Source organism: Musa acuminata, chromosome BXJ3-5 (assembly GCF_036884655.1).
Source record: "Musa acuminata AAA Group cultivar baxijiao chromosome BXJ3-5, Cavendish_Baxijiao_AAA, whole genome shotgun sequence".
Taxonomy (NCBI): Eukaryota; Viridiplantae; Streptophyta; class Magnoliopsida; order Zingiberales; family Musaceae; genus Musa; species Musa acuminata.
The window spans coordinates 3453163-3465859 of record NC_088353.1 but is presented as its reverse complement, the minus strand read 5'-3'; the positions used below and the strand labels follow the sequence as shown (position 1 = coordinate 3465859).

Below are 12697 nucleotides of genomic sequence, written 5' to 3'. Positions count from 1 at the left end.
CCGTACCCGAATCTGCTTGCATCAATGGCAAGAATGCCACCTACTCGTTTGTGGGTTGCTCGCCCCACCTACCGGCCTCGAGAACAAATGTGAGGATGCTCAGTGGAGCCCACTTCTAGACCAATTACTTATTCCAACCGAAAAGCAAGTCGTTAGTAAGATAGAAATAGGAAGAGAGTTTGTTGCTGTTTCAATTAGCACAAGGGATTTAATTGGAAACAAGAAATCTTATGGTGTCATCACCATGTTGGTCATGAGGCAAATCCCACTAATTGGTTTACGTCCACCCCAGAAAAAGGCAGTAGGTTTGAGGCAGTGCAATGCAGCAGCATTAACCGATTTGTACCATGTTTTCATCATGCGATCCACTCACCTTTTTCGAACAGTATTCTGTGATTTGTATACGTGTATTAATAGTTAGAACTTGAAACCTTCGTGCCATACACAGATCGATTAGCTTCATGAGATCTCATCTGTGTTTCATTACAATGAAAAGGGCACAGATTCAGAATGTAAGACCTCCTGTGTTCAACTTCAATTGTCAACATCATTTAGAATAGTAACTAGGCTGCCATATCTTGGTGGGAGCATCTGCGGGAGACAGCTTCAACCATATCTTGGTGAATTTGAACATATGCTCTAAGCAATTAAGCACTTGTATGTATCAGACGGAAAACACATCACCATGAACAGTTTGACTGTTAAAATTCAGGTGATTCCTGCTTCAGCACCATCCTGAGGCAGAATGTCCTTGTGATCATTGTGTTAGCTGGGCGGTTTCTCTCTGCCTTCAGAACTGATGCATAAAATCTTCCTCTATTTTGTTTCCTGCTTTCGTTCCTTGAAGAAACATTTTTTGTTGCAGCATAATTTTTATACATTCAAAGGAAATATCGACAATTATCAGTCACGATAAACAACTGCATGAGAATGACATAGATTACTCAGTTTACAGATCCTTGTAACCCTACCTGAACACGTTGCTGGTGAATCAGGAATGCACGATCTCAAGCATAAAACATGTAATTTATAGTTATGAACTCCCTCCTTTGACTGGTGAAATGATTGTGCAAAAGCAATGGCAAGTCAGCTAATGAAGCACTAAATTGTTGAAAGCTTCTTTACATTGAGGATGCTCTAAACCTCCTGAATGAGAACTTTTGATCCTTGCTTCCCTTTCCTTTCATCTTTGAAATTTTTACTTCCATGATCCAATTGTGCAAGAGAAGTTTTCTCCAATTCAACAAAATTTTCTACCGTTGACCAAACCTCTGCTGGCTGTTCATGAACCCAGCACATCAAGAAAGACACCTTCCTGTCAGCAGACTTTAGCTTTCTGATTGTATCTATTCTTTCTGTCTTGCCAATTTTCTCAGACTTGAGTATTCTTTCACCTGCTTGAATAAGCCTTTGCAGATCACACAGCAAGCAGACTAGAGCATTAGTCCCCAAAGAAAGGAGACAAACAACATCATCAACAAGTCCAATCCCAAAACTGAAACCTCCGGTGTGTCTATAGACCGGCGAGCATGTTTCCTCCAAGCATGCTGCAAGTGCCTCTGCCACAGTCTCAGGTCGCCCAAGATCACCCATGACTTTCGACATGCCCAATGCCACAGTAGCAGAACCCAAGGGATCAGAATGCCAGTCCCCATTGTAAAGGCGAAGAGTAAAGCAGTAACTGTACAGAACATCAACCACATGAACTGCTAGAAAAGGAGAAGGGTCCCCGCGTATCAACTGCCTTAGTGGTGGCAGCGGACTTTCTGGGCCGACTGGATTCTCAGCAATGTTATCTTCAGGACCATTTGCCAGCTCAACTGGCTTAACAAGCTGGCATCCCTCAGGGCTAAGCGATATAGATCTTGCAGAAGGCTGTCTCCACCAAGGGGTCCATGGCTCAATAAGTTTGCTAAGCTCTCCGGATGCTATAACTCTCCTAAATTGTTTCAGTTCCTCGGGAGATAAATCTTCAAGTATGACTTCTTGACCTACAAATTGAAAATAAGCAGATCACTCAAACAAGAGGACTGTGCATTATGAACGACTATGAGAGGAAGCAATAATGACATACCAGATAAAACTTTCTGAATGATCTCCTCTGATAGCGTGGATTCTGCAAAAAGAAAAAAAAACAGCTATGACTTGATTCAAAGTTAATCAAACTGCAAGCAGCATAGGCATACAATTTGCAGGAAGAACAATGCAACCTTTCTTTTTTCCTTCTCTTGTTTGAGAATTAGTTATTATTCTGCCAGTCAGCTCAAATGGTGCATTCAGGTGCTACATGAAATGTCTTTGTTGCTATGGTGCCACATTTATAGTCAGGCACACCAGTTAGTCTTTCTGTATAATAATGTACAGTAATGAGCATTTATGTACGAAAAGGTAGGGTGCTTATATGAGCATAAGTATCTAGATATGTGCATTAAAACAAGTACAAGACATAACAGAGTTCAAATTTTCCTTGAACATCTGCTCCTCTCGCTTTCCTTTTTCCCTTTCATTTTATTTCAGACATTTGCATATCTAGATCAAAGGCATCACATCATACACGGACATGAACACTCAAGGTAAAGAAAATGTAGTTAGTTTATAGTCAACATATATACTGAGTCTGGAAAATTTTCACCAAGAACATCTTTTCTGGTTCTACAATCAGGTTAGCAGGATACTCGTACATGCAAAAATAAACTATGCACACCTATTTGACACCCTTTACAGTGAGTAATATGACAAAATATTAATGGTGTATATCAAATCAGATAAGGCCATCATTTTTATCTTTGATTTTTTTAAGTAGCCACATGGCCATGTTCATAACTATAATTACATAGAATTTTGTTATATGTAATTTTAATCATAATAACATATATAGTATATCCTCTTATTATATAATGGGGTTCTGATCAAGCCAAGCCCAACAACTTGAAAACCAAAAATCAAATTTCAGGTGTAAAACTTTTCAGATCTAATAAGCTTACCAGATCATATAAGGATCCTTAATCTATAACTACAATGTGTACAGATCCAATTACAAAGGGAACGCCCAGAAATTTCAGGTATGATCTCCATTTGGATTAATAAGCCTACCAAGTTTTGGTTCAGGCCCTAGGTGAATCGAGTACCATAAAACACCTAAATTAGCAAGCCACTAAGAAACAATATACAGCCATCATCTATAAAATTATTCTCCTTTTCTGACATACCACTATCTGAGCCGAATATTTTATTAATTTGATTTGCAAAGATATTTCTATTTTATCACATAAATATTACACATGAGAAAATGAATAATCCTAAAATGAAAATGAACTTCAAGGAAAAACCAGAAGAATTGGGTTCAATGGTATGATTCAATAATAAGATCCCTTAAAGCAAAGTGAATTAGTTAATCACGTACCCTCTTCATCATCAGAGCTCATCTCTTCCTCAGAGTGGAACCGCTTGAGTATGTCCAACATTTTCCTCTTTGTTTCCTCATCTGGTTGCACCTGTTTCAACTCCTCCATAACATTCTCACGCGTGAAAGATTCTGTGCAGCGAAGATTGTGCCTCTGTCGTGAGGAGACAATCATGTTTGATACTTTAGATCTCAACCAAAGAAAGCTCATACTCTTAAAAAACAATTGTGGCATTGATTTAACAACTCATGTACCACTAAGATGAATGCATCTAGAGAGAACACTTTTTCCTCTTGACAGAACAACAGGAATCTGGAACATGAAGGGTGGTTGTGCAGTTACATAAGGTAGAGTTTTGTTTGTGTGTGCTTTCATGTTTCATGCATGGTTCTCAAGGTGGTCAAAAGTGATCTGGAGGCAACAAAGCCCTTAAGGCAGCAAAGTCCTTAGATGCCTAGGAATCATCTAAGTTTTTAGACAGATCTTCTAAATTTCAGGCAGTTCAGTCTTTAAAAAGTCATTTCAAGGTAACACAATAACAATAAAAATAAAAATAAGTAAACACAATCATAGTTTCCTTAATCCAAACATGTAATATATCACACACCACCACCACCATGAAAAGCTTAAAACGATGAATGATTTAATATAAAGCAATAGGCTCAAAGTCCCTACAAGTGTCTACTTCAAGCCTTTGCTAGGTGTTACTCCAAATTACAAATCCCTACTAGTTTTCAATTCAATCCTTTGCCGCTGCCTTAAGGATCTCCCACTCCTGCTGGGCCCCTATAGAAGTTAATGCTAAAAACCTAAAATCTAAGGCTAACAAGAGATTGGAGAGTTGGTGACCTTATGAAACTAAAGAAAAAAAAAAATTAAAAAGTTAAAAACTTGTTTCAGCCAAGCATTGTGCGCTGTGCCTTCATTCAAGGGACAAACATGCTGAAATGAATATTCTGAAATTAGCTCACTTAACTCAGATTAAGGGGCATTGGGTTAGGTATCCAAGCCCATTTAAACACCTAGGTAGCCAACTACGTGCCCTCATTTGACAATATTGCTGCCAAATATGTTATCGCATATACACCCTTACCATCAACTATCCCATCCAACCTACTTTCTACTTAAGCTTGACACCCATACCTCAAAAATATTTAAGAACCCTTACATATAAGTCACAATAATATGAAGGAAAAAGGCATTCATAGCATTCACATAAATCAGTTAAGCTTAGGTGTCAGAACTTAAGCATCTAAGCAGCACAACATTAGTTTCATGAAGGATTGATGACAAGAGATGATTGCTAAATGAAATTTGTGAACTCAAAGTTGGCTGTTCCTACTTAAAAATTTTAGGTGGCATTGAAGATTATCTTTGAGGCATGTCTGAAGCTTGGACCTACCACACACGTAAAGCTTGTTTAAACATTAAGCCCTAGACCAAGTTACAACTATTAAGAAAATTGAGAGGATGGCATGGAAAAGCACAAGCAAGAAAAGTAGCATACAAAGATCATCTGACAATGCTCACACAAGTTTGAGACTACTGCAAATGGCATAGATTGATTTAGAGAAGCATCTTCGAGAAATAGATGGAAATAATGGAATCAGCATATCTTCAGCAACTCCTTGATTCCATCTTGATTCCACAACAAACAACCCACATCAACTTCACACATGGACATGATTCTTGATGGACATGATTCAGAAAAATCAAAGAATCCTTCAAATCCATCACTAGAGTAATATGTTACCGGAGTAATTATCACTACACTTGTACCATAAAATAGTTCCTAACAAAACTACTGACTTACATCGAAAATAAATTGCACACTGGGTTACACACTGTTTTGTCATCTCACCTTGTAACATTGAAGAGAGCAGTAGCGAGAATTGCACCGAGGACAAGTATACTGAGAAAATTGCTTCTGGCAACTGCAAGATGATACAAAAAAAAACAACATTGGTATCAACCACGACTATGATAAGCATGTTAACTTCAGGCTCCTAGAGATAACTTGGAAAAAGAAATTGGCCGATTTTATGGTTCAAAATCCCTGTTACTAATGATTAACATTACAATCATAAAAACCAAGCAGAGTACAGACCATATATTCATAAAATTTCCAATCTAAAGCAACATAGGCAACCATTCAAAATAAAAGAAACCTTAAACAGGCCCATCAAATCCTCAGTAACCACCTCACTAAAAATTCTTACCTTACAACCGTTCTCCGCTCTACTCATCAGAAAGAAAAACAAAATTGAATCGAAAGAATCAATACTTTGAAATCAAGGAAAGGCCTTGACTTGCCGATCAAATCCAAGACCAAAAAAGATGATGAAATTTCAAGTGAAGGAGGAAGAACTCACACACGGCATATAATCCTCGTATCAGACCCAGAACTGGAAGGATTAGATTCTGTTATGACCACCTCATCCATCTTCGATCAAAGAAAAAATTCTGCACGCTGCTACGAATTAGGATTGCAACACCCCCACTTCGCGCTCGCTCTTCATCCGACTTCGACGAGAGCTTTCTGGAATGCACGGCCTCACCCGAGACAGAGCGCGTTCTATGGGCCGTAAACGGTTCGGTCTCGGATCTGATAAAGTCGATCACTGTCGACTCCAGAAATGAATTATGTTAACATAATATAAAACATATAGATCGATATTTGATTACAGTTTTTTTTTATAATAAACCAAATAATAAGTTTATAGAAAAAAGAAACTTATGAAATATTTTCGAATAAAAAAGGATAAAGATGAAAAAGCAATAATAAAAAATATTCTAAACGAAGCAGTTGCAACGGGGCTGAAAGGACGATACAGAGGAAGCCGCTAGCGCAGGGAGGAGGAGGAGGAGGCTGTCGGTGCAAGGAGGAAGGGGGGAAGACAGCTGCCACGAGGCGAACAAGAGGGGACGCTGGCGGCGGGGGGGATGGGAAGAGCGCTGCGGCAGAGTGGGCGACGGCGAAGGAGGAGGAAGAGAGAGAGAAAGAGAGATATACCGACGACGAGCCCGCTGGAGGAAGACGGCTCAATGGAGAGGAAGACGCTGCTGCTGCTGCCGCCGCGGCGGTTCGCCGATTAGGTTTCCAGGGGTCGTCTCGTCGCGTGCGTGAGCGGGGAAGGGGGTTAGATTAGTTGATCTGGTTCGATCGAACGACATCCAGTGAACCAGGTTAGGCCCAGATTGAGTGATCGGGCTCGCTCGACCCGATTTGAATCCGGCGGCCGCCTGTCCCGCGCCGAAGTGAAGGCGGCCGCCTGGCCCACTAATTGAGCGCCCGTTAACTTTACCGCGAGTCGTGCTTGCTCTCATATTTTTGTTCTTTTTCTTGGGAAGCTGTTGCTCACTAAACAGCAGTGTGCCGAGAGTTGAATTGATCTATGATTACAGATCTTAAATCACAGCTTAGTTTTCTCAAGGAACAAAGGGATAAGCCCATGCAAAGCATCAAAATTCAGCTAAATATCAGATGTTCAACACCAGCTTCCATCATCTAAACAGGTTAGATTAATACCTGAAGGTCAGAGTGTTCACAACTTTACATGGTTAATAGCAACTAATATCTCAATTCCTACATCAGACCCATGATCCTGTGGGCACATCATACCATAGCTGGATCCACGTTTCATTGATGCACTTGTGTTGCTGCAAACCCTTGCAATCTTCCATGGTGTCGATACCTGCCTGCCTGCCTGCCTCCGTATAGTGCTTTCCAGGATAACCATAATTTAGACATGTGGTAGATCTTTCTTTGCAGTCTCTCAGATACACTAGCTGGAACTGACAATAGGAGATTGATGGTAACCAGAGAACAATGGTGGTCCTTTATCGATAATCTTATTTGCTAGATCACCGGATCGCAAGCAGCTGTTTTGTTGTAATAGCTGGATGAGCGACAAAAATATATCCATTCTGGTCACCTCCCTGTTTGCCTACAGTGGAATAAAACCACAGGTTTAACTGGTGAACATGGGATATATATAGCATGTCGAACTTTTGTAATTCAACTAAAACCTACCTCGACCAAGAATCTTGCCCAAATTTTACGCTCACGAATTTCCATTACTCCCTTCAAGATTATCAAGCCGAATCCACGTATGATATCTGCTATCTCAAGAAACAGTCCACGGTCTTCGCACAGCATCTGCAGTAAATGATATGTCCAGTTTTTAGATGCTTAGAAGTAGGTCTGAAAAAAATTAGATAGGATGTTATGTTACCTCGACTAGCATCTGGCCAGGGGGTGTGAGATCCTCAACTATTATTGGACAGACCATTGTTTGCCCTGCAACTTCGTATGCCCAGGTTGCACCACCACCAACACCACCAGAATTGTCTTTTAAGACAACACCACTCTCCTCACCGATTATCTACAACATTCACATAATGAGATAATTAGGGAGTGAAAAAAAAAAAGAGAATATTTGTATCAATATTGCTTGGAATGAGAATATCTATATTAAGAATATAGCTACCAGATTTTGTACCTTGGGTTCATCAGCTTGCTTAAGTTTGTCTGCATATTTTGTCACACTTTGCAAAAAAAGCATATGTTTGATTGTTTTGTCCAATAAAGCATCGATGCTACACTGTCAAGTCAAAGAAAGGTATATACAAAAAAGCAGATCAAATATAGCAGCCAATTGAGTAAATTACAGAACAAATTCTGAGTGTACCTTTGCACCATTAGGCACAAGCTCCCTTAATTCTTTCAGACGATCTTGTATCTGTTGTCGATCTTTTGGTCTCGGCCGTGTACTTTCACCAGGTCTTGCTCTTTTCTTAACAACTTTTGCAGCTTCTTCAGGCTTCTTGGTCTGATCCAGAACGGAACCCTCAGTGTTCATACTGCAGCTATCATCAATCCATGAACAGATGTTGGAGTTTGACACTTCATGTTTTGGAGATCCATGAATAACCTCAGAATTACAGTATGGCAACAACAAACCAGATGTACCATTTATGGGAGGAAGAACTACGGATGGAACCTGATATCTGTTCACTGAAGGACCACACAAACTAGTAGAACATTGATTCTCCAAGTCAGAACCAGATATTGGATGAACATATTTTGCACCAGAACTGTGAGCAGGAGCTTTATGAACATGATCACCGTTTATAGCATCAAGTAATTGTTGAAAACCAGACTCTGAGAAGAGCCCCTTATCGGTACCAGAAATTGAGGCCATCTCCATCATTGAGACGCAATTTGAAGTACCAGCACTACGATTCGAACAATTGTTACGGCCAACTGGCATTGTAACGTCATCCCACAAGTCATGCCCAAAGTTGTTTTGCCTCATATCGAATTCTATGCCATCAAACAAGTTATTGTCAGAAAGTAGTTGCATAGGTGATATTGAAGAGTTGTCCTGTCTATCATTTTCTAACACCAGTGAATTAACTGCAGCTGAGATGGAGTTCTCAACTTGCTTACCAGATGACCAGGTAATCATGTTGCAACTAGCTGCAGATGATTTAGACCTGACACCCCTCTCATTGTTTTGTGCAGTTGTATTATCAATAACATGCTCGGATTGTTGATCACATTGGCGAGTCACTGGGACACCTTTGGAATGAAACAACAAAGAACTTTCAGGACTCAAATCTGGATCAGTAGTGGCAAAATCATCTATGTGTTCTGAAGCAAAAGAGGACAAAAGGCCAGAAGGTTTGCCACCAGATAGATCACCCAGCGGCGAAGGTAACTTCTCTGCACCATAAATGTAAGTTTTGACAATCTCGGAAGATCTTGGTCTTTGCATGAAATCATTTAATACAAATTTTCTAGATGATGGAGAATCTGCACAAGATTCATACAGTTTATTCATACAGCAAAAAAGGAAGAGTTGAATTTTAGTAAAAGTGATTCTCATACCAGATGACAGCCCTTGCTTGACATTGGTGTTAGAGCAACTATTTGTCTTCAAGTACATTGCACCTGAATTTACTGGACAATGAGAAACTGATACCAGTTTGGTAGTAGGTGACATCTGAACTTGAGCTTGGACAATGGCTGCATTATGTTGTTGTGTGAGGTGAAGTGCGGAATTTCTACTCATGAAGGATGTATTCTGGAATGAGTTGTAGAAGTCTCTAGAATCACCAGTAGAACAAGTTAATGGGGTTTCTACTACATGAGCAATCATGCTGCTTTTATGAGAATTGAGTTCATGATAAGATCCCAAAGTATTGGGCGCCAGAGCTTGCCCTCCTAAAGTACTTGGGTAACTCAACTGTTCTCCATAGGCTTCATGGAATGAGTTGGTGTTCTGATAACAAGAATAAGCATCTCCAGAAGAACTTGTAAAACCAAATGCTCCATGCTGATCGCAAAACTCAATTGCTTCATGACTATCTACATATTGGAACTGTTCTGTCACACTCTCCATTATCCGATGTGAGCACTTGACTTGATTCGAACTCCAAATATCAGGAATATGTTAGGCCTAAACCATATCAAATCATGATCCGTATCAGAGATAATGATAATTTATCAAGTTTCTACAACATGCTACAGTATATGAAAAAATTGAATATACTGTAGTAACTCTGATGATGCAGTTTCAATCCACTAGTGATGTTAATTTAATGTGACAGACATGTACCACCCACATTGTTGAGATAACTTGCTAATATTGAAAGAATAAATTCTCGGAGGAAAAACCAAGTGCCGTCTTCTTTTACATGGAGGACAACCCCTCTGTCTCTCTTCTTTTTGAGTCCTTTACTTTCTTCCAACAAAATAAAGAAAAGGAAAGAAAAGGCTGCTTATTCCATGAAGGTTTTCAACCGTATGCTAAACCAACAGTCTTTCAAATATATGCAGGTTTTCAACCATATGCTAAACATTGCATCTGTGGATGAAGACTATTTGAAATACAGTTGTAAACAGTTTCTCCTCTATTTTATTTTATTATGCCTTGTTTTAGAGTTCATATTTGATCTTTTGAACCATCCACAAGTTACATACACCTAATGCAGTGCAAAAAAAATTGAGGTTGAGCAACTAGGCATTCAAATTGCATCTGCAAGTGTCGAAACAAAGAGACCAGGCAAAATATGATACTTGCTTAACCATCTGTCTGCAGAATTCCCGCACCTTTGATGAACTACAAAAAGTTTAAGCATGATGTTGCATCAAAAACATGGTCGGAGTAAATACTAAACAGGAGGGGAAGAAAAAAAGTTATGATGCAATTTCAATAAAGTTCAGCAAAAAGCCTTAATCATTTAATGTAAAAATTAAAAAAAATAGTAGATTTGTACTAAGCATGAAGACAATCGGATTAATGCAAATAGAAACTGACAAAAGAAACTAGTCATAAACTTTAGATGGAGAAATATTCAGCACAAGCATAGAAGATGCAACACAAACATTTTTCTTCTACATAGCACTTCTTAAGGCTTGGAAAAAAGATTACAATGATGAGAAAGATAGATAAACAAAGGATAAGTTATTCAACACAATGTGAAGTTTAATTTGTATACGTATCTGACTTGCAAGTATGTAAGTTGCTCTGCATATGTATTATTATGCTTGTAGAAAATTGTTCAAACCTTCCAACTTTCACTCTCTAATCTATTATGTGCTAACAAAAGAGAAATATCAAAGAAATCTTACATCCTTTTTTAAGCATATAAGCATGCTAAAACATCTGTGCAACTTAACGAAGAGGTATCCAGCTCTACCTGGGACAATTTCAGTTGGGCAGAGGAGATGGCTGAAACTAAATCTCAACTATGAGAATAGTGACAAGTCCATTTTATTTTCACTTGTAGTGTCTCCAATTATTCTGTGCCACAAGAAACAGAAAAAGATGTTGGCAGTCGGAAACAACAACTATTTCTGCAACTATTAGACATAGATCACCAGAAATCATTAGTGACTTTCACAAAAGCTGAACACAAACTTACTCACAAAAATACATATCCATAAAAAAAATTAGTAAATCCAGGTGGACAATAACCAAGCTGTATAGGAAGAATATTTAGATGTTCAAATTTTGTTGGAAGAGGAAGTAGATCATATTAGTCCTGAAAATCTAGTAAGAGAAAAAACCCAATTGTCGATACAATGTACTGATCAAGCACTTCAGGTGAAGCAGTGATCACGAAAAATGAACAGATTTTGTATTGTTGATACCCAACTGCAACAAGAAACCGAGAAAAAAAAAGTGTAATGCAGGTAAACCACCACAGAATACAGCTGCTAATACCCTTCACCGAGCATGTGTTTCTAAGATCTTATCAGTTTTTCTGCAAGTTAATTCATCACAAACGCACAGTGACAGCTAGATCTGAAAGTTTTCAAGGAACACTAGTGGTGGTTCTATCGCAAGAAGATTGTTTTGAGCAGATCAAGAACCGATGGCACCTAGAAGAACCACAATCCGTTTTCCTTTACGTTGCTTTGGCAAAAAGAGGCAACTTTTACCAGGAGGGGGAAAAGAAAGAGCAAAGCTAATTTTTTGCTACTGTAGTATAAAGAGGAAAGCCATCCATCAAAAGCAAGCCAAAGACGATACCGTCAAATTCGCCATCAAATAAAGAATATTCTCTTTCAACCATCGAACACTCTACCAAAATACATGTATCGACAAACAAAAACATGTCAATGAGGACGAATGCTGAACAATGCCTAATATGCCAAAAACAAGAAAAGGATTGGTTTTAACTGGAGAACTCATCCCCATTCATGTCATATTCCATGAGTCTGGGATTAGGTAGAAACCACAAGAGAGCAGAGACAAGCCTCAATTAAACCCCCACCCCAAAAAGATCCTCGCAAGCTCACATCAGACACAGCAAAAACAAATCCGAAAGGATTCCAAATCTTGCAACCGAATGCAAACAAACTAAGATATCACAGCCGGTCGTTACCCCGAATCTCGGAGGTCGACGCTCCAGACCAGAGCACTCCCCGACCACCACAGCCCCGCGAGCGGCTATCTCAAATCCGGCAACGCCGGCGCCGCACCGGAGACCAACTCGTCGGTCCGAGCTCACAAGAGAAAGAGTGCTAGAAGGGACAGGCAGCAGCAAAGAAACCCTAAAGCACTCGCCTTTGCTCTCAGACTCGCCTCACTCTCTCTCCCTCTTCCTTTGCGGGAGGGAGCGACGAGCGGTTCAAGTAGCTCGCGGGGTGAACCGGGCCCGGACAAGACACCGGTTTTCCAGTTGCGGTCGGGAGCGTTATAATGGAAAGAGACGGGAAAAGATCGGCGATGTTTTGGCGAGGGGATTTCTCTTCCGTGCACTCTCACCCCACCGGGGAG

General features: G+C 39.7%; 1 protein-coding gene and 1 pseudogene across 1 annotated transcript; both read right to left on the bottom strand.

Annotated features, from left to right (window-relative positions):
- Positions 1-907: 907 nt before the first annotated feature.
- LOC103984630 (uncharacterized) lies at positions 908-6652 on the bottom strand. The gene is made up of 6 exons (XM_065151188.1): positions 6418-6652; positions 5777-6025; positions 5266-5338; positions 3404-3557; positions 2075-2116; positions 908-1991 (listed from the first exon to the last, which is right to left on the bottom strand). The coding sequence occupies exons 2-6, from the start codon at positions 5845-5847 to the stop codon at positions 1138-1140; spliced, it is 1194 nt and encodes a 397-aa protein (XP_065007260.1). The 5' UTR covers positions 5848-6025; positions 6418-6652; the 3' UTR covers positions 908-1137.
- Positions 6653-6908: 256 nt separating this feature from the next.
- LOC103984631 (transcription factor LHW-like) lies at positions 6909-12697 on the bottom strand (annotated as a pseudogene).